Below are 22,976 nucleotides of genomic sequence, written 5' to 3'. Positions count from 1 at the left end.
GTTCCCTGTATCTCGTTTAGCTACAGGAGCATCAAACTAGTCCCTACTACTGTCCTCCTACCCTACTGTCCGTCTTCGTCCCCACAACTCAGCCCTTGCCCTGTCGCCTCTTTCCTCGCTGTGCCAGCCACGTGTTTTAATCTCTCACTCTATTTCTACTTTAAGACATACACGTGTCAATTTTCCCAGGCCTAAAGACATAAATAGGTAAACGGTATCGATTTTGTAGTATAGAAGCATTGCGCCCATATCATTTAGAAGCTTTAATATATTTTATAGACTTTCAAACTGTACATCAAAATTTCAAAACGTAGTTGAACATGTTTATTATCTAAGCTGCAGTGTTTTTTCTAACGCCCCTCGCGTGAACATTTCTATCAGTTTTCGGATGAAGAGATAAAACGGCGTTATTTTTTGTCTCTCGCCATCTCTGTGATAACACATGATGATACACTTGATAAGTACACTAATACTTAGATATATGCACCCTAAATAGACCCGTCGTAGCGACAAGTACAACATGTTGGGAAAGTGACAGCCAGGTCTGGGTCAAAATTTCCTCACTGTCGCTGAGAATGATTCACACGTTAGGAGATGTTTCCCGAAAGTCTCCTTTCTTCAATGCCATTTCTTATCTAGAGTAATTCGGCGACAGTCAAAGACTTTTATTTTGATGTTTTCTGCGATAATGTCGTAAAAAAACCTGAAGTGATGAAACAGAAAAAGAATTACTTAAATTCCATATATGTTAATGCGTCAAGTGAAATAATTTTTCCCGTTATTTTCCCCAAATTTTCCATTGATATGGTATAGGTATTAGGGGGAATTTGCTGATATTTAGATAACGGATAAAATAAAATTTGATCCCTGTTCTTTAACATACGATTTCACGGGATTTTCCATCAACACCCAAACTAAACGGAAGAGTTGACTGCGCATGCGTTGAAGAACTTGATAGTGTAAACAATCAAAGGCCCCGTGTGAAGCGATGACAACGGCTATTGTTTCAGCTACAAAGAGAGGAGTCAAATAGAGCTGGGATACTCTGAGTCTTAATATAGGAAGTCATTGAAAAGAATTCAACCAGTGAAAAAATTGTCGTAAGATTGATGTGTTTTAAAGGGAGCTCGAAAAGGGGTTGGGGTGTTGGGATGTTGTGTTGTGTGATGGTGATATAACAAATTATTTAATTACGACAAACTGTTGCCGTGTTAAACCGTGTACATTTGCCTTCTGAACGTTACAATTCAGAACAAACATGTACTTCTCACTGCTGAGCATGCAAGTCACATGTACTTCTCTCGTCGAAAGCAATGTGACTGACTCGTTTTTTTCCTTTTTTATCATTGTTGGTTTCAAACATTTGCCCTGATCTATATATATTAACGATGTTTTAGTGATATATATATAATGCTATATTTAAAAAGATTTATCGAGAATTTTGAATGTTAAAACAGGATATTTAGGAGAAACTTTGTCAATAAGAAGGAATATTTTTACAATAATGTTCCTTGATGGATGAAACAAGGTGAGACACGGTTAAGTTTAATGAGCTGAATAGCTGAGATAGTTCTAGCGTAATCCATAAACAACGTCTAAGAAGCTAAGCAACTTGAAATTATCAGGTCCAAAACAATCCTGGTCAAGTTACTGCTTGCATTATATGAAATGATGTCCCGTCTTGGACCTTTTCTATATATAAATACAAGACAAAATCTAAAAAAAAAAAAAAAAAACAAAACAAAACAAAACAAAATGTGCATCGTTTGGTTTGTGATTTTATAGCCTCGCAACAGCGTATGTCAAGTGACAACGGCGTCTACGGATGGTTTGAGACGCAATGGAGGGGGCGTTTTTTTTACAGCGTCGTCACACCGGAATTATATAATCATGACACAACAGTATGACACCTCGCCGCGGTCTAAGTAACATTCTAACATGTCTCGAACAAGGATTTAAAAGTCTGTTTTCATTGTGTTCGCTTGACATTTGAGCAGTTAACCCTTTTTTACGTTGATGTGTATGTGAATAACAAACGATGGTGAAGTTTATACAGCTTTCAGCAATCTCTATATAGAGTCATCACACATACCAATACTGCCCCAGGAAAGTTCGTTCTTAACATTGCTGCAAGAAAAAATGGCGATTGACATTCTAACGCAGGTCTGTATTTGGCAATGTGTTCAGAATCAATATATTTTATCACTTTTATCAACAAAAAATGGCAATGAAATGAAGCAATGCACATGGTTTGAAAAAACAATACAACGCCTTAGACATGTACTGGATATGGAAGTCTTAGTGCGCAAAGGGAAGGGTACATCGTATTTAATTTGTGTTCCCTATCGTAGAATGAGAATGTCAGTGTTAGGTTGACACCGTACGCTGTAGAGGACCATTTTCAGTTTCACAAAGCTGGCAAACCTATTCGTGTGTACAGGATCCTACACACAAATTTGTAGGGAATTCCGCATGATAGAGACTGACAGGGAGTAGAGGTTATCTATAAACAAGGCCGAAATGCACTATATATAAACGCAATTGTATCACAGAATAGGCAACGAGTGATGAAATAGTCTTAACTTATCACGTGGACGGTCCACTTTTTGATCCTAATTTATCAGGACAGACTACTCGCTGATCCTGACTCATCACGAGGACCGTCAACTCGTTGATCCTGATTCATCCCGAGGACAGTATTTTAGTTGATCCTGACTCATCCCGCGGGCAGTCTACTCGTTGATCCTGATTCATCCCGAGGACAGTATTTTAGTTGATCCTGACTCATCACGAGGACAGTCTACTCGTTGATCCTGATTCATCCCGAGGACAGTACTTTAGTTGATCCTGACTCATCCCGAGGACAGTCTACTCGTTGATCTTGACTCATCACGAGGACATACGACTTATGTATCCTAGCTCATCACGAGGAAAATCGACTCGTTGATCCTAACGCAAGACGATGACAGGCAACTCGTTGATTTTAAGTCATTACGGGGATATTTGATGTGTTCATCCTACCTCATCGCGAAGATAGTCGACTCTTTATACTTGCTGTCAGTGATACAGGAAAACACATCAAGCAGTGGGGAGCCATGGTGTTTAATGGCTCCATCACGTGCCTAAAAGTCACTTGTTACAAGAATGCTGCGACATTTTTAAAAATGCATATTTTTTCATCAAGACAACATTATTGTAAGAACAATACAGTAGGAGATAAGATGTAGGTTTTGTCTAAAACATATTTAGAATAACTTTTTTTCTTCGGCAATAGTTTCGATGTATCCAATCCAAAGTATGAAATAACAAAAAGAAACCTTGAACAAAGAAAACTTTGAAGAATAAATAAATGAGACAACAAAATTAAAAACAAAACTTGGAATACAAAACCCGGAAATTGATGCATTTCAAAATACATTGCCAGTAACACGTGCTGACACTTTTATTGATTAACTTTAATCATCATACAGATCACATCTCTCAACTTTCTGTACCGCAATTAATTCGTGAAAAGTAGTACACTGTACTCAGATGGTGGTTCAGATAAAGGATATATAGGAATACACACACACGCACGCACACACACACACCCTCACACACACACACACACACACACGCACGCACGCACGCACGCACGGACGCACGCACACACACACACACACCCATACACATACACACGCACGCACGCACGCACGCACGAACACACACACACATCCTCCCACACCCCCACACCCACCCACCCACACACACACACACACACACACACACACACACACACACACACATATATATATATATATATATATATATATATATCGTTAATATACGCAAGTGATAATACATTTTCTTTTATATATATATATAACTTTATATTCAGGCTATCCAGATTATCTATTTTGTTCCGAATGACCTACCCCTTGTAGTACACCATAACTAGTTGAGCTTCTCATTTTTGAACCTAATTAGTATTATCATTTACAGACAAAAACAACCAGAACATAGCAACATGTCAACATAATCATGGTTCAAACTCAAATATGATAAAACTAGGATAAAATATGTTCAAAAATGATATTTACAAGGAAACTGCAGAAAGAAACAGGGCGAATAAGAACAGATATTCCACTTCATCGACGACACCCGCCATGTCAATATTGGTCAGTCCACTTCAGTAATGTCACGTTCTTAAATGTGAACATAGTGGTGATATAGTGTTTAATTCAGAGAGCACTAGTAAAATTAGAAGACTTTATCTCAGCTGGTACAACCATGTAAACTCTAACCAACTAGAAAGTGATAAATGTTCGGATGGCGCACTCGCATTTCACGGAGGCGTCCGTGGTTTGATTCCCGGAACGGACATGAAAATGTATGGGATCACCTGCCCGAACACGTGGGTTTCCCCAGACTCTCCAGTTTCCTTCTATATTAAAACCCATCTCGCCAACAAGAGCGATGAATATAAACTGGAAAATTTTTTTTCGTAATTGTCGTAAAATGAATAAATATCAATAAGAAAAAAGTTCCTTACCAGACAAAAATGAAAGACCATCCCCAAAACTATAAGATTCCCTAAGGGTAATATAATACCCTATATCTAGCGATGTTAGATAACATGTTCTGCTGTCAATGATGTCGTAAGTAATATCGCTTGTTACAGGAAGCTGAATGTATCCTTATATATATTTAACTGTATCAGTGCCTATCATTGGATTGGGATAATTTTCATTCACAAACATTTGTGCGCCAGCAATGACCATTTTCTTACACCGTCTAGGTTGAAGACTCTGGGGACAAGGTTTTCCTGGTTGCAATAAGTTAGGAGATACATGTGTACATCTCACTTTCCACGAGTCAGGTTTTAGTACATTATCGAATTAAAACACGTTATCTAAATGTAGTTATTTTGAAACAAAACAGCCAAGGAACTCAGAGAACAGAACAAACTGATTTTAATTTTAAAAAACCAAAACAAACCAAAAAACAAAAACAAAACAAAAACTAAAATACAAGCAAGTCAACATAATCATAATCTAAACTCAAATTAAATAAAACGAAGGCAAAATGTGAACAAAAGAAGGATTCTTATGGAGACCCCTTAAACATAACAAGAAGAATAAGACCAGGTGTTCCGGACGAGTAAGCGTTGTTTGTTTCAAAGATGTTTTTCTGTCCTATTGGCTGCCCATAGGCATCCTCATTTCAAACATCCTCCAAATATTCCAGGGATTCCCTTGAGATCATCCACTGTCGTCGTGTATACCTTTTAACTGACCACTGATCAATATCATTGTACATGTAGACAGGATACCACTTAGCTAGTTTTAAAACGATGTGTTGTACTTTAAAAAGCTGAACTTTTACTCATGTGTCATTAGTTACACAGTTTGATGTGACGCCCACAATATCAAACCTGAACACAAAAAACATTGCAGACCACATCAGTCGTCCACATCTATTTACACTCACCGTTTGACGGCGATTTGTTTCTTCCATAGCAATTGCAGTACCGATTCTCTCACTATAGCATGTATATGATATATATGTATGCAGTGCGTTGCTTTCTTTTAATTTTAAACTGAATTTTTACGATTTCTCAATCACTCTTCCTTATGATTACAAATTGATTACAATATACCTTGTTCTCTAGTAAAGAATGTGATATTTATGGATGCCCAAAATGAGCATATAAGGAAACCCTGTTCGTGCTATAGGAAGTTGGAGGCGTTTGAAGGTCGTTCGTAAGATTGGTGGTTACGTTCTATCAGCCGTCTTCCCATTTTGGAAAGTGACATTACTGACTTGGATTGTCCAGGATCTAAATAGCAAGCATCAATGTGTATATAGGTATTTTTGGTCATAGCTTTATTGAGTCTCGTCGTTGGTTGTTTATTCTCCAGCAAAAAACATTGTCGAAACATTACAAATATAGATTGAGAGAATAAGAGAAGATTATTCACTCTGAAGATTTCATTAGAAAACCGATTTAACTGAATTGAAAAAAACTGTACTACCCTGGGATTATTTACGGGCACCCATACTTTTCTTACAGCTATAATTATATTAGTTGACGTTTTTAAACTGACAGACAGACATGCACGTTGTGGTCGTGAAGAAGTATGTTCTGGTCGTGAAGACGTACGTTGTGGTCGTGAAGACGTATGTTCTGGTCGTGAAGACGTATGTTCTGGTCGTGAAGACGTACGTTGTGGTCGCGAAGACGCATGTTGTGGTCGTGAAGACGTACGTTGTGGTCGTGAAGACCCATGTTGTGGTCGTGAAGACGTATGTTGTGGTCGTGAAGACGTATATTTTGGTTGTGAAGACGTATGATGTGGTCGTGAAGACATACGTTGTAGTCGCGAAGACGTATGTTGTGGTCGTGAAGACGTATGTTCTGGTCGTGAAGACGTACGTTGTGGTCGCGAAGGCGTATGTTGTGGTCGTGAAGACGTACGTTGTGGTCGTGAAGACGTATGTTGTGGTCGTGAAGACGTATGTTGTGGTCGTGAAGACGTACGTTGTGGTCGCGAAGACGCATGTTGTGGTCGTGAAGACGTATGTTCTGGTCGTGAAGACGTATATTTTGGTTGTGAAGACGTATGATGTAGTCGTGAAGACGTACGTTGTGGTCGTGAAGACGTTTCTCAATAGGTTTAACCCTGGAGCTTGAAGACATATCTCACATGTTTTATTACTTGTATTGTTGAGTGAGGTTTTGCCTATACACTTCCGTAATATAAATAATTATGTATTGCCATTTATGGAATGTTCTAAACCATATTAATATGTGTTTATTTTGGAACATTTTCTTCAGTTTGGAAATGCCTGTAGAATAGAAGCTAACACATCCAGTAGAACTTCTGAGTGTGACCTTTCGTTGACCATCTTGTTATCATTTTGTGTATTTTTGGTCTAGATATCCTCTTATTTGCCATCCACAATCGTCTCTAAATTGAGAATTAGTCAAGTAGTTATAGCTCTCATTTTTAGGCTAAACGTACTCAGTACGCATAGCCTATTGCGACGGCCTTTCAGACAAAATTTACCGATCCTGTCCTTCTCATTGGCTGAAATATCGAAAAGAGTTAGAGCCCTCGAACGGCAATTTTCTGCGTAAATAATGCCGCGATTTTTCAAATCGCTATTTTAAAAGCATCCAAAATTAGTTTATTTTTTTAATAACAATACGATTACTATATATTTAAAAAAAGAAGCACAGTTTGGTTAAACTGTTGATAAATTTTGAACAATATATTTCACGGAATTCTCGACATGACGTAAGCGTACAGAACACTGTACGTGCGAGTTGGCGCCATGATAAGAAGCTAGTCTGGGGGCTTGGTTTGAATTATCAACTAACAGCACTTATAAACAAACAAAACTTACAAACAGAACATCAATTTTGCTTTAATCCTTGTCGTTGTGGCAAGATCGTCTTAATATATAACATCACTTGACCTCATTAGACGTCACAAAATTGGACTGTTCGTCCTACGCTCACCCCGCCGATATGACACTTTTTCAGGATTTTCACACCCTCCGCCATGACACTTTTTTTCAAGTTTTTGAAGTTAAAAAGTTTGCGCTTCGTAGGCAAGGTACATTTGGTGCTCATGAATTATGAATGATATATTTTTATATACTGTACTGATCATGATGTTGACTTTGTTATAACTTACATTTTTTTGTCTTTTAGTTTTATTTGATGAAGGTTGATTGTGCTGATTTCTCAATGTTTGTTAATGTGTATCAAAGTTCCTTGAAATGAAAATATTCCTTCAAACAAAGCGCGTTTAAAAAAACCCAAAATATTCATGTTTATTATTATCAATTAACTAGAACGAAATATTTCTGTAACATATTTATTCATTTAGCGTGTCATGGTGACATTATCTAATGCATTAGAGATCAGAAATAGTAGTAGCTATAGTGAAAATATTGTAAATTTTGTATATATATGGAAGTCTGGTTTAATCTCATAGAACTATGCCTTTATAGACATAATTACTGGAAGAAAAGTCTAACCATGATACTTCAAGGAAGATAGGCATGTAAATACATTTAATGTAATTACTTACACTTTTATCTATCTGAAATGCTGTGTATACCTTATCTACTTTCCTCTACTACAAATATGATTATAATAAGTAAGGACTATTACTTTGCAATACATTCAACATAAAGAAGTAGGTATAAAGTCCTTTCAATTTGTTTAAATTCTCATATTGATAGGATAGTAATTGCAACATCTTGGGTATTTTAAAGTTTTATTTAGTCAACTTCATCATAGAGCTATTTATCATTTGGCTTGTTGGCGATAAATATATGGTTGTGTGTATTTTGTTATTTTTTTCACCTATTTTGATTTATTCACCTTATTGTCGTCAAATTTGAAATAAGAATTAAAGAAGATATAAAATCGCTTAAACTTAAGAAAAATAGCCTTTGGTGCTCTTATTTTAGTAATTTTTGCATTCCAAAGTGTAGGAGTATGGGGAAAGTAATATAGCTTAGCGGTTATTTGTGAACATTTTTCAATACGTTTAGCCTCTCAGTCTTTCAGTACTTTGATTTACTATCCCGTAGCAATGAACCAAGACGCTGTTTCCTTACGTCTCAAGTCTTTATATATTTTATGTAACTTCTAACATGGAGTTTCAAACGATATCTTCAGGTAATTTTATATTCAGGAATTTATTCTTTGTTAGGAAGGAGGGGTTCTATGATGCAATTAAATTCATTGTTTTGCTCTGCAGTATCTTAGTTTACACGTATGTCTTTAGTTCAATCTTATAGCAGTAGTAAATCACACAGGCTAGGTAGAAATATCCGCATCGTCCCTTGAATTATACATAACATATCGTGTGTTATTGGTAAATTGTATTAGATGTAAGTCGATATTAATAAATAACTAATTTACAGAAAATTGTATTTGGGTTTGACTCTTGTCCACTCTCCTCTGAATGGACATTCGACAACGACCAGACCTCAACACCTACGCGGGCAGGTGTTCTCGGAACTGTTCTTATACAACAATGGTGGACAAGTCGTGTGGCAAATTATAATTCTCCATAGTAGCTATACACACACTGTCCTGTGAGCTAATTACCCTAATTAGATAAAACTAATCAAGACGAACTTGGACTCTTGTCAATCCGGAAATTGCTACGATAAAATCGGATTAAGAGATATCATGGTTTCTTAGAATAGTTGTCCGGTTAATCTTGGTTTGGTTATAAACACACCAAAACAAATGTCAGCGTGAAAACGGAAATAAAACACCAATGGGAACTACACGCCGTTCATTGTAAAACATGCTGCTTCCTTTATTGATGTTTCGTGTTGCTTTTAAAGTGGTCTAAAACAGAAGGGATGGATGTCGTGTGAAAGAAAAAAAAACGCTTCCTCTTGAAGCAGATTTCGGTTTTTAAAAATCGCTTTTAAGGCCTGTTCGTATATCGACAATTTTTTTAATGTAAGTGTACATCGGGATATGAATATATATATAAATTTCTTTTATTATCTTCATCTCACATATCATTTTAAGATTATGTTTGTTTTTACTCTGATTTAAAACCCATACATGAACATCTAAAACGAATAATGATGTAGATTTCAGTTTTCCAAAAATGCTTTTATGTTTCGTTCATTTTTAGACAATAATATATATGAGATCAGTGAGGTAATAGCGACGGTAAGGACAAGCGAATTGTCGAATTTTCGAGGCAACCCGCCCCTTTATTAAGACACAAATATTACACAAACTTTGATGTCTCGACAATCCTTTCGGTCGATGGACGCCGAAGACCCTTTATAGCAAACAAAAAACATCCCAAGTTATTGTATGGAAGATGGTGATTAAAATAAAAAAAAAAAAAAAAAAAAAAAAATGTTATATCAATCTCGGTATGTTTTGCATTCTAGACACTGAACATATATATATATATATATATATATATATAGAAGATTTATTTTGTAAATTACGAGACCAAGAAGAGTGCTTTGATGTTATGAAGGTCACAAGATTACTTTACAATCTTTTCCTTAGCATTGTTTAACTCTATTTCACCTTGATTTTTCCTAAACGCCTACCGTGATTGGCAACTAAGGAACAGTCTCTGTCAAGTTCAAACATTTCTCAGTGATATATTGGATTTATATAGAATATCCTACATCTCAGGAGGGTGATATCTTTTTTCCCCATCAACCAGTTGATATATAGAAGTAAAGTTACCTACCACTATTTAAATTTGAAAAGTTGATCCAGCTCTTCTTGAAACATATTACTCTCCTTTTGGTAATTCTTGTTGTACACCTGATGGGATATTGCTGGGTTGTTAATCAAATAACGGCAATACCTCTGTTGCTCTGAAGGTCATAGACGCTATACCTGTGCTTAATATTTAAAGTAAAAATACCGAAAGCTGATTTGTTTGCTGGATAAACCGACTCATAATTGTTCTTTCCAGTGCGATTTAAAGGTCACGGTGAGGTGATGATCTTTGCCATCATTGTGTGACAGATAGCATTTATTTTCCTTGATTCAAGCATCCATCAAAAATATTATAGGGTAGTGAGGCGAATCTTTTACGTAACTTTGTTTTAGGAAACGTGTATCTTAACACATACGTGACGTTGTTTTTATATTATTTGATAGATAAAAATCACGAAATTTATTGAATCATATGGCTAGTGCACCCCCTGTTCTAGATTTTGACTTTCGATCAATTTTTTCTCAGTCGTATCCTAGGCTTCAAAATTAAGGCTTGGCGTCCTTGACGAGTTCTAGAAGGACGAAACAACTGTGTGATGCAGTTTAATTTCAAGTTTGACTCTACTTTGGCTAACTCTAAATTTGTATTAAAAGGTGTTATTCACTTGTTTGTAAAATCTTTGCATATACAATTCCACATATTCAAATTATGCTTAAAGTTTTAACATCTAAAGACATTACTACAAAATAATTTTGAAAAAATCATATGTTAAAAAGCCTGCAGTGTTATATATCGTTCTTACTAATATGGTGTAACAGGTGTTCCCTCAACTCTTTCCCATCTTCGGTAATGCTCATAAATGTTGGATATATGTTATGCATTTAACAATAAATACATTTAAAATGAATATCAATGAATTCTTTAAAAATCACCGGACGCTTCATTAATGAGTCCAAAAGTAATGCCACATCGAATTCCATAAAAGAATAGTATACTGTCCAAGGAAAGCACTATAACGGAAGTAAACCTTCACCAAGGTCTTCATCAGCTTTCATTTCTCCATAACCTGTGTTGTGATTTAATCTCTTTGCTGCCGGCATCTTGCTCGAAAATCATGATATTGGGAACGAACCCTTGAATACCATCGGATTTGTTCTTTGATTTTGACGTATCATACACAACGACGAGATAACCAACTTACCCAATGGTGTCGTAAACAATGGTAAGACCAGGAACAAGTATAAGAAATTATACTTATTTGTTTAATATTACTGGTGTCAAGAATCCTTGGCTGAGTGAACCTAATTTCTACATTTATTAAAGTTTTGATGGTGTTTATTTTGTTGAAATGAGGATAGAGATAATTGTACCGTGATATGGTTATAGAATAGAGGTTCTTAAAATACAACCAGGAGTAGAAAGAAAGTACCGTTAATATTGTTATTTTTACTTTCACTGACATCCATCTCACTCACTTCGCAATACAGAGCGGTGAACCAGTAAGTAAGAGACAGTACAACCGAAGTATACCGTCAGAAAAAGCAGAGATAAGATATCTTTTAGAAACAGACAGTATTAATCACGTTTGTTTACTTTACAGGCCGCAAATCTTCACACAAGGTACCGCTTGACAACATCTAATCAGTTAAGAGATACAAAGTACATTCAAACAAATAGACTGTCGTGGAAAAGAGGTAATTTCGAAAGACCAATTCAATCAAATGCCTTTTGGGTTTGTTCTTATATATACTTTACGTTTTCTCTATTCTTAACAGATTCAGACCATGAGTGTATGCGCTGTGTTGATTGTGTTTCTACTGCAATCGAGTCTGACGTCACAGCAGTCATCAGAAAATCTTCCGAGGGGACGTAAGTACTCTTTACATAAAATGAATCTACATTTATACTAAGACGTGTTGGAACGTTTGATTTATCTGTGTGTCTAGTAAACGCGTAACAAGTAATCGATCTATATATAGGCGATTAGGTGCCGGACATCGCGGTATGCTACCAGATGTATTGGGGTGTGTAGTTTCATTATAATATCCTAGGATACAGTGAGATCTATTGAAAGCCTATATGGTAGATGACCCAAAATTTTATCTGTTGGAAAACATATTCAAATAGGTCAAAATGTATGTAATCAAACCATCAAATAAAAATGGCATCATTTTTTATTGACTAGTGAAACTGTATAATGATTTCGCAAAGGACCAAGATCATTGATGAATAAATTATATCGCATAAGTGTAGACTAAGGAATATGCTATAGAGTCGGACTTCATGAGGGCTATTCAGAGAGTTTAGTGTTATAATAACGTACAGGAAAACATATTATGTAGATTTGTCATATTCCTCTCTGAATTCGCACTAGATTTACCAACGCCAGCTATTTCTAAATTTCTAACGTGAACAACATATCTTATACGGCTTTTGTCTTTTAATTTTGAATATGGCAACGTTAATCTGCTGGTAAGTGTTGAATTTCCTTTATATTAAGGAACAAGGGATTGGATTTTATCGCCAGTCAATCAAAGTGATATTAATCAAACACGACAAGACAAGCTATTTCACAAAGTAACGACTATTTTATACAGGATAACTCGTCACTTTTATTTCGCTTATGTGTGTGCTCGAGTTTCAAGCCTTTTAATCTCAAAGGACCAGGATCATTGATAATTTTTCAATTATGTCGTATCAAGCGACACCTTTAATGATCAGAAAATCTCAAAATGTCTACTCAACATTAATTTCATAAGCACTTATCTTGTTTTCCGATGTATATTATACATACACCATAGGCGAAAAAGAGGATGCTGTCCAGTCACATCAAAGGTGTCAGATATATATCATCATGGTGTGTTTTGGTGTTTATCACCGGTGTAATGTAATCATAGAACGATAAACTAAAAAAGCCAGACAGAAACAGTTACATGGTGTTTACGGCCACTCGGCCGATAAACCGACAACGTCGCACTCCGTTGTATGGTAACACTCTCTGTATAATATCTGTTGGCCGCACATTGCGACCAGCGATCAACCTTGGTTATTGATGAGCTTCCATGCTGTAATCTCGTTAACGACGTCACGTTTCAGCGACCTGGACCTTAGTTATCATTTTGACCATTTCCCTCTGCTCTGATCCATACTTAACCGTATTTACTGTCCAGACTTCTTTTGTTCCGTTGCTCGACGACACTAGGGCGCCTTTTATCCTGGTTAGCGATCCCGCTTGTAGAAATGTTTATCAAATATGCTTCGGTATAGATACCAATTGTACATTGTCACTGTGAACAATAAAGAATATCCCCCATCCATTCTTTAAAATTGATAACAAATGTTAAAACCACGTCAAGACGTTAGGCATTGAGAGAGAAGGTGACTTCTGCATTCAAAATTCACAGCCGGAATATCACAAACTATTTTACATTCGGCGTAGATTGGTTAGTTTTATGATAATGATTGCAGGTGTAGGTGAGTTTAGTCTTGCGGAACTGGTCAGAGGTTGGTTTTGAAACTTACATATAGATTTGATTACGATAAGGGGTGATCTGAAATATCTATTATCTGCCTGTGAAGTGTTAAATAACACTTTTTAATGATAATATTTTGTTGACAAGGGATCCTATTTAGGCAGCCACGTGAGAACAGATCAAGCCAACCGAACTGTGAACGAAATTGACAAAGACGAAATGTGTTGTCGCAAATTTCACAGGAAAATTGCACGTTAAATCTCAGGAAGTCATATTTCAATTCAATATCAATTCCATCTCTTAATAATGGCACTTTATTTAAATTATCATTCATCATGAGGCATACTTAAATCATCTCAATATTAGATTAAAACTTTTGAATTAAAAAACATTAGGAATTGACAATTTGCATTAAGTAACTTCATCTGTGGTCGGTAGTTTGAAGTCCCAAGGGGATGATGAATAGTGTTGGGAGCCGAATATTTTTATCAAGAATACTTCATGGCAATCTCGACAGTAATTTTGAATATTTCTTGGAGGGGACGCCATGTTGATTTCTGGATATATGAAAAGCATTTCTTCTTGACATCAAAACAGTGTTCCGGAAGACTGCCATCAGGCCTAAATACCTCCAATAAATAGCCAGTTAAAATGTTACCTCATTTATCAACACCCCTCCCCCATCACCCACCCAAAAAATGTTTTGACAATACAAGACTCATAAACAAAACATGCACAGGGTTTTGAAAGTTGGTAAAAAAAAACTGGAAAGCGCTTTATTAGATAATCTTTGTGTGATGTAAATTAGTGACTATAAGACTTATGTACAAAACATGCACAGGGTTCCGAAGGTGCAGGCTTCTGAAAAAATGGAAAGTTCTATATTAGATATTCCTTGTGTGATGTAAATTGGTGAATACAATACTCATAAACAAAACATGCACATGGTTTTGAAGGAGCTGATAAAAACAAACTGGAGAGCGCTTTATTAGATATTCTTTGTGTGATGTAAATTAGTGACTATAAGACTTATGTACAAAACATGCACAGGTTGTCGAAGGTGCAGGCTGATGAAAACAAATTGGAAAGTTCTATATTTGGTATTCCTTGTGTTATATAATCTTGATGTATCTGACTTTCATTACTATTCCTGATAGGATAGCCTTGCTATTACTACTCCGAGTCTTAATTTACAAACGTGACGAATGTAACAGTTTTACACACACAGCAATAAAGCAGAAGACTGGATCTTACGAACTAGCTGGTCCTGTCTCTTCTAAACATTTTGAATGGTCTCTGACTAAATAGTTATAGTTACCGTTTCCATGATTTTGATATTAATTGTTGTTCTATAGTTTCGTTATTGATCTTACTTGTAGTAATCAACTTTAGTTGGCGAGAATGGGGATGGTAGGATTATCCAAAATGTATATAGCAGTTCTCGTCGATAAAGCAGAAAACGCTAGCCATTTCGGAACATCTTGTATTCTTCTTCTTGATTTTTAGGGGTTTCCGAGTAAATCTTTCTTTTTGTTCGTATGTTGCAACAGTTTTATAGAATTAGAGTGTGTGTTTAAATACTGATACTTTCTTGTTGTTCATGTCATAGGACATCAGCAATGAAACTTTGGTTGCAAAACAAGGTCAGAATATGTTGAATCCTCAAGCAACGTGTTCTTAGGAACGATGAGCTGTTTGTTCAGCCTCAGCTTACCATGATATTTCCATCGTGGCAACCAATACATACTAAATATACGAAAGCATTAACACAGTCAGTCTTCTCAAAAGAGTAAAACAAATCACTCGTCAAACCGTAAGAATACACATTTAGAACTAACTACAGTGAGGCCAGATTAATGAAAATCGTAAAGCAGTTGTTTAGTTCTTCTAGCATTTGCTATTGACGTTAAGGGCTTAAATTATTCATATTAGGAAACCTGCCTTGATTCCAATAATTTTAAGATAGAACATGGTTTGCAAGTTACGGCAAAAAAATTCTACCACCGGTGTCAGCCACCAACATTTTCGAAGAATGTGTAAAGACATATAAGTGAATATCTAGAAATTGCTCAAACGTACAATAGAACCAAATGAACTAAACTGCACTTTGTACGGCTGTATTGGACTTCCGGGACTCATCAATGACGCTAAAGGGCCTGATTTGTTATCACACCTCACGCCATTGATTCAACACAAAGTGATATTATATACCTTGTCCTTCATATTCAGGACACATTATGCCAAAATATGCCGTGGCTATGATGAAAGGGCGAGTATTTGTTACCATCTAATCCGTAGATGAAAGCAACAAGCAATTAAAACTAACCTTTCTTTTTCTCACCCTTATCACAGTTTGATATTTGTTTTAAAGGACTTTGGGTAAGGATAATTTGATAACTGCTATTAACAGTCGTCTACCATGCACCGAAGAAAATCTTAATTTATCAATATTTTCAGACATGACTTGATGGCTGAACAACGTCGATAATTGTTAATCCCGGGTCTACGTTGCCAGACATTTTTACTTTCAATCTATATAGAATCTACAGTTACGCTCTTACCCATGACACACAATGATTGATGCCAAAATGTAAAAGATATCGAGCTAAGTAGAATCACACACTATAGCCACTTTGTATAAATAAAATCGTCATTATCCAAGCTCCTCTGCAGATATCTATCAAGTGAAACAACGCAAGAGAGCGTTACTTCAGCTTTCAACATGGAGTCATCCGTCATTCAGCTTTACGTCAAATGCAATACATGATCACAAATAACGAATATCAACCTTATTCGTCTTAAAGCTGAAATCCAATTATCTCGGGTGAAGCAATATATATTCCTGACATAACAAAAAATTAAAGTGCAGGGCCAATTTCAAGGATCAAAACAACGGGATATATTTTTATGGTACATGATTTTTTATACATTTAAAAGACGATGGTAAAGCATTAACCTATAGTAGACAGAAATGCTGTTCTGACAAAATGATATTGATTTAACGGTAGCGTTATCCATTTTGTCTATAGACCTGGGGATGGCGAACTTTGAGCACTTTCAGTATTGCGTAATTAATTCCTCGGGTACATTTATAGAGATTAATAAATCGCACCTGATTTTTTTCTCCTTGATTGATTCATTCCAATTCCATACTTTGAGTAAATTTTAAACAAATTATTAAACTGCAGGCAATTGTCATTTCATTCTCAATCAACACGAACAATTGGATGTCAGAATTTGAATTGAATCTGATTTCCATGCAAATCTTAAAAAATAGCACCAGGAAAAATGGCAGTGGAAGTCTGCCAGGGTGAGAGATAGATCGCTTGTTGTTTGTGGAAATCTGACGTCACAGGGGAGTTCTGTTGCGCAATGGATAGTGTTACCTAACATGTAATTGTGTCAAATTGAAATGGGAATGTTTCGATATATGGGGGTAATCCCTTGTGCAACCTGTTTTATATGATCCAAATTCTAAATGATGATCTGTTCGCGAAACTTCATAAAGGTCAAAGTCATTTATACAATGCGTGAATTTTCTGAAATATTTTTTTTTTCAACTTCTGTCCCTAACTGATGAACGCTATCTGAATCTAATCACTTCGCTGATTAATCAACACTAAACAGGATTATTTGCTATGTCATTGGTCGTCCTTTAGCTGCCTTAAAGCTTCCTCACGTTTTTTATCAAATCTTCAATTCAACTAAGTATGCATGTTATTGCCTTTACGTTTCTCCCGAGAAAGCAGATGCCATAAGCCACGGTCATTAGTGAAAACGCCCGTTTAATCATCTACACCAGAAAAGTGGTTTTGGAATTACCGGCCAATATCTTAGTCTATCATCTGTGCTCTCGCAAAACAATTGTATTTAATTTTCGACACAAAAGGAAACTGCGGGTCAATGAATGTATGAGTTACTAACATTTTGAGGATCCGCTAAGACAGGTTGTATATATTGTGAAGAAATCTTCTAAGGTAATATCAGTGTAAATTTCATATAGGCATTTTAAGACTGATTTTTGCTGTTCATTCTAGTATGCATATTGTACATGTAATTCGTTTACACGCTCCACGCAATAAATTCGAATTTTTATCGAAAAATTTTCACACTAGTCTTAGGACAAATTTGCTTTCAAAGCCAGACGAAACTCTTTATATGCAGTTTAAAAATCGATTCAAAAAATGAGCATCCAATATAGGTGTCCTTGCCAAGGTATAAAAATAATGAGATTTTTTCAATAATAAAACCAAATCGTGCGGCATGTTGTGTTTGGAACTTTCGCCCGTGACTCTACTGGGGTTAGTAAAAATATGCATGACGTCGTAAGGGATACGTTATATATATACATTCAACAATATTATAGCACCATTTTGTTTATCTGTCATGTAAATGTATAATGCTGACTGTCTTCCTATCTTCCAAAAATACACAGCCTTTTACTTTATTCGTTGCTCCTTTAATGAGACAGAATCCGTAATCGCAATAATATTTCCCATTTGAATTTCCTTTCCGGCGTTGACTTTTTTTTTACTCTTATATGCACGTTTTGTTCGTCGTACTTTTTTGTGTTAATAAAGCCACTCGATTTTGCTGACTTATTAAAATGATGGCAGTTGCACATTTACGTCATAATTAGTTTTCATAAGATGCATTGTACATTTATGCCGTAACTTGGGTACAATGTACAAATGCATCATAAATATTCCTGGAATTATCTATATCGACTATATACCAGATCTGGTAATCACGTTCATCTGTCGTCACTGCTATAAGTTACAGTACCTAGTAAGTTCGTTGGGCCTATGGTTAATTTTATCAAATTCCTTTTGTCATTTTTCACTTGGTACGTTTTATAGTTCTATTCAGTCCCAGGAGTACCAAATGACAGGAAAATGGACGACGCGGCGTTTTACAAGTCACATTCACCTGCGTAAAGCTTTATAATGGTATACACTAAAAACTTGTCTACTTCATCATCAAAAGTGCAACAGTTACATTGTCAACAGAAGTGGGATAAGTAAGAAATATCATCATCATCATCGTCATTATCATCATCGTCATCATCATCATCATCATCATCATTATGATTATCATCATCGTCATTATCATCATCAGTATCAGTATCATCATCGTCATAATCATCATCATCATCATCATCATCATCATCATCATCATCATCATCATCATCATCAGTATCAGTATCATCATCGTCATAATCATCATCATCGTCATCATCATAATCATCATCACATCATCATCTTCATCGTCATCATCATCATCATCATCATCATCATCATCATCATCATCATCATCAGTATCAGTATCATCATCGTCATAATCATCATCATCGTCATCATCATAATCATCATCACATCATCATCTTCATCGTCATCATCATCATTATAATAGTCATCGTCATCATCATCATCATCATCATCATCATCATCATCATCATCATCATCATCATCATCGTCGTCGTCGTCGTCGTCGTCGTCATCGTCGTCGTCGTCATGATCATCATCATAATAGTCATCGTCATCGTCTTCATCATCATCATTATCATCAGTATCATCATCATAATCGTTGCGGTCGTCGTCGCTAATCTTTATTCCTTGAAATGAGAGTGTAAAACACAAATAATTTAAAATATATTTTTGAGTTTGATGAGATGATAAAAATATTTATTTCCTCTATGAAATGTTAGGCGTCATTAAGTCATGTAACCTAGAAAGCAGTAATTCATGTTGTCTCTAATGTTCAGAAATATCAGTGGTACAATACTTAGTAGTGCAAGTGAATTTCTCGCATGTATACTTTTTTAAACAATTATTCTTCGAATCAGCTCAAATGATCGCATATTTTCAAAATCCTATCAAGATTATTCCGCCTTCATGTCTCCGTTGGCAGGGATAATTAATCACATTCGCGAGAAAATTGCTGAAGATTTCATGCACTTTCTATGATCAACGATGATTGTTAATATAAAATATGTCTCCAATGGTTTGGTCTTGCATTATCTAGGATATCTTCAGAAACAGACAAAAGTACAAATCTTGTCAGTTCCATAAATAATGAATTCTATTGAGATGTTTTCATTAGTGTTAATTGTCATGTTTAAATCTATTGCGTTGAATAAAATGTGATCAGTGCCGTTCAAACGCTTTGTTTTTCACTGAGAAATTTGGTGACGTAAAACAGTTGGAGCAACGTCGTTTACACTGAATAAATCAGACAGAAAATGTTCTTATGTATCGTTTATAAAGAGTTTACAATCGACGAAACTGTTGTTAATGTATATCTATCGTGCGTTGCTGGAGTTTTGTTGTGAAAACACACATATATATCATTATTTATTTCTGGAAAAGTAGCAAAACCGTTAACAGTAACACATACAGCCATTAACGGTAAAGGGAACTCTTACTGATATTAATGGTAAGGGGAACGCTTACTGACATTAACGGTAAAGGGAGCACTTACTGACATTAATGGTAAAGGGAACGCTTACTGACATTAATGGTAAAGGCAACAATTACTGACATTAATGGTTAAGGCAACAATTGCTGACATTAATGGTAAATGGAACGCTTACTGTCATTAATGGTAAATGGTGTACGTACTGACATTAAAGGTAAAGGGAACGCTTACTGTCATAAATGGTAAGGGAACGCTTACAGTCACTAATGTTAAGGGAGCACGTACTGACATTAACGGTAAAGGGAAAACATGCTGACATAAATTGTTAAAGGAACACGTTCTGATATTAACGGTTCATGTAACACCTACTAAAATTAATGATAAATGGAGCACGTACTGACATTAATGATAAAGGGAACGCTTACTGACATTAATGATAAATGGAGCACGTACTGACATTAATGATAAAGGGAACGCTTACTGACATTAATGATAAATGGAGCACGTACTGACATTAATGATAAAGGGAACGCTTACTGACATTAATGATATATGGAGCACGTACTGACATTAATGATAAAGGGAACGCTTACTGACATTAATGATATATGGAGCACGTACTGACATTAATGATAAAGGGAACGCTTACTGACATTAATGATAAATGGAGCACGTACTGACATTAATGATAAAGGGAACGCTTACTGACATTAATGATATATGGAGCACGTACTGACATTAATGATAAAGGGAACGCTTACTGACATTAATGATAAATGAAGCACGTACTGACATTAATGATAAAGGGAACGCTTACTGACATTAATGATAAATGGAGCACGTACTGACATTAATGATAAAGGGAACGCTTACTGACATTAATGCTAAATGGAGCACGTACTGACATTAATGATAAAGGGAACGCTTACTGACATTAATGCTAAATGGAGCACGTACTGACATTAATGATAAAGGGAACGCTTACTGACATTAAAAGTAAAGGGAGCATTTACTGACATTAAAAGTGAAGGGCACACTAAGGTTTAAGACGTACTTGTAACATTTGTTGGTGGGAGAGCTAATACGCTTGCTGACCTACTGATACAATATTTTGCTCATGTCTTGTCCTAAAGAAATGTTCAATTCAACACAAGTAAGTGCTATTTTTATCGATACCTCATATATAGTTTAAAGTCAAAAGAGGTTTGAAATTATGTGACATTTCTTAATGACGATACAGTTATATGAGGAATAACTGTAATCATGCCATATGGATCGAGTGAGATGTGCTGTGCATTTCATAAGATTTCGTCGGAGAATTATTTTCGTTAACTCCAAGTGTAGAATTTACATTTCCACGAAATGATAAACAATTTAGGATACAGAATATCTAAACACTAGATAATTTCGTTAGTAATATTATTTCACGAAATCAGACGTCAATGATTTGTTTTATTGAAAACCAGGAAATTTGAGTCAAACGGAAACATATGAATTTGCAGTGGTTTAAACATTATTCGTGTACGTGGCGGTTACGTGTATTAGGACAATACTGGGGCTTAAATTAAGTCCTTCTCATTCAGCAGCCAAACTGATGTACATTCAATTGGTTGTACTACTGCACGTGCTGGCCTGGTGTTCTGATGTACTGTAATATAGTCCCGAGATAGCAATTTCTAGCAAATTATCTACGTGTAATTACGAACTGCGGCCAGTTTGTTGACATTGACAGGTCATTCCGCTGGTCACTACTCTCCGTTTATTGGTGAGGACACGAGGTATTTTCGTCTGGCTCTCATTGCTTGCCAGACAACAGACATCGACCGAGATGAACTGATTCTTTGGGGTCATGCGCTCTTCGATAGAATGCTGATTGTCCAGAAACAACCGATGCTATTTTCGTTGGCTAGTGGTCATCTGGAAACAATTTTAGTACACGCTTTGTATCAGTTTCTACAGCATTCTGACAGGTCATATACCATCGCTCCATTTGTGTTACCAAACTACCTCATGACAATAAACTATATATATAAATCTAATCCCTATGAACCATCCTTTGTATTTCACTATCGGATAACGACGCCTTTTGCCGCAATATAACACGGCATTTTCTATCAATGGTTTTGTAATTTATCAGTTTTTATTTTCAGATAAACATTTTATCAGATGATCTCTCATTGACTTGGAATTAATTGTATTCATAGGAACGTAGATACGTTCTAAATCACAAGAAAGTTATGTAACATCATGTTAACCAACGTTACGTCAGCACGTGTTGCATATCCCCTGACGGCGCACGTTATAGATTCACGTTAATCACTCAGGTTGTTATCAACATCAGGATCTATTCCAGTAGTTACGTGTATATGGTGCTTGTGGAGTGGGTGGGGGAATAATCATATATAATTATATAGACTGTCTCATGATATTGTCTGAAACGTAAATGTAATCACAAAGGACGTGATTCCTTCTATCTATCATCGATCGTCAAATGAAACCTGACACTTGTACAGATATATATATATGCTGAAACGTTCAAAAGTTATCAAACACGAGTATGATTCCAGTTTTATGCACTTATTTTTAACTTGGTACTTGATTTTGCACCGCTCGATATTTCAAAGAATTGTTTATTACGTTTAACACGCATGGTGAACATGTTTTTGCTCAAAGTTGCTGCATAACTCTGCATTAAAGTAATAATCATAAAAAACGCTCTCAACGTCAAGTCACAGGCAAAAACTACCAACATAAAGTTGGTGCAGTGACAGATACACGAAGGCCTAATTAATGTGTTACCAAGTGAGTCATTGGGAAAATAGAAAAAAAAATTGCTAGAAGAAAAAATGAGAATCAAGGAATATTTCAC

The 22,976-nt window shown here is 35.8% G+C and overlaps 2 protein-coding genes across 2 annotated transcripts in view; both read left to right on the top strand.

Annotated features, from left to right (window-relative positions):
- Positions 1-22,976, top strand: part of LOC132565398 (uncharacterized) — a 168,809-nt gene that overhangs the window by 19,998 nt on the left and 125,835 nt on the right. Inside the window, exon 2 of the mRNA XM_060230040.1 lies at positions 11,993-12,086. Within this exon, the coding sequence (XP_060086023.1) occupies positions 12,002-12,086 (85 nt within the window). The 5' untranslated portion in view covers positions 11,993-12,001. The remainder of the gene's footprint in view (positions 1-11,992; positions 12,087-22,976) is intronic.
- LOC132565449 (uncharacterized) lies at positions 6,095-6,673 on the top strand. The gene has a single exon (XM_060230092.1). It carries the CDS (start codon positions 6,095-6,097, stop codon positions 6,671-6,673), a length of 579 nt encoding a protein of 192 aa, XP_060086075.1.

The sequence above is a fragment of the Ylistrum balloti genome, unplaced genomic scaffold (genome assembly GCF_031769215.1).
Source record: "Ylistrum balloti isolate Yb309-2 unplaced genomic scaffold, AGI_CSIRO_Ybal_v1 Utg369576, whole genome shotgun sequence".
NCBI classification, from domain to species: Eukaryota; Metazoa; Mollusca; class Bivalvia; order Pectinida; family Pectinidae; genus Ylistrum; species Ylistrum balloti.
This window is presented reverse-complemented; position numbering and strand designations above follow the sequence as displayed.

Coding starts and splice junctions, on each gene's coding strand:
- LOC132565449 (XM_060230092.1), top strand. CDS start 6,095: ATGCACGTTGTGGTCGTGAAGAAGTATGTTCTGGTCGTGAAGACGTAC.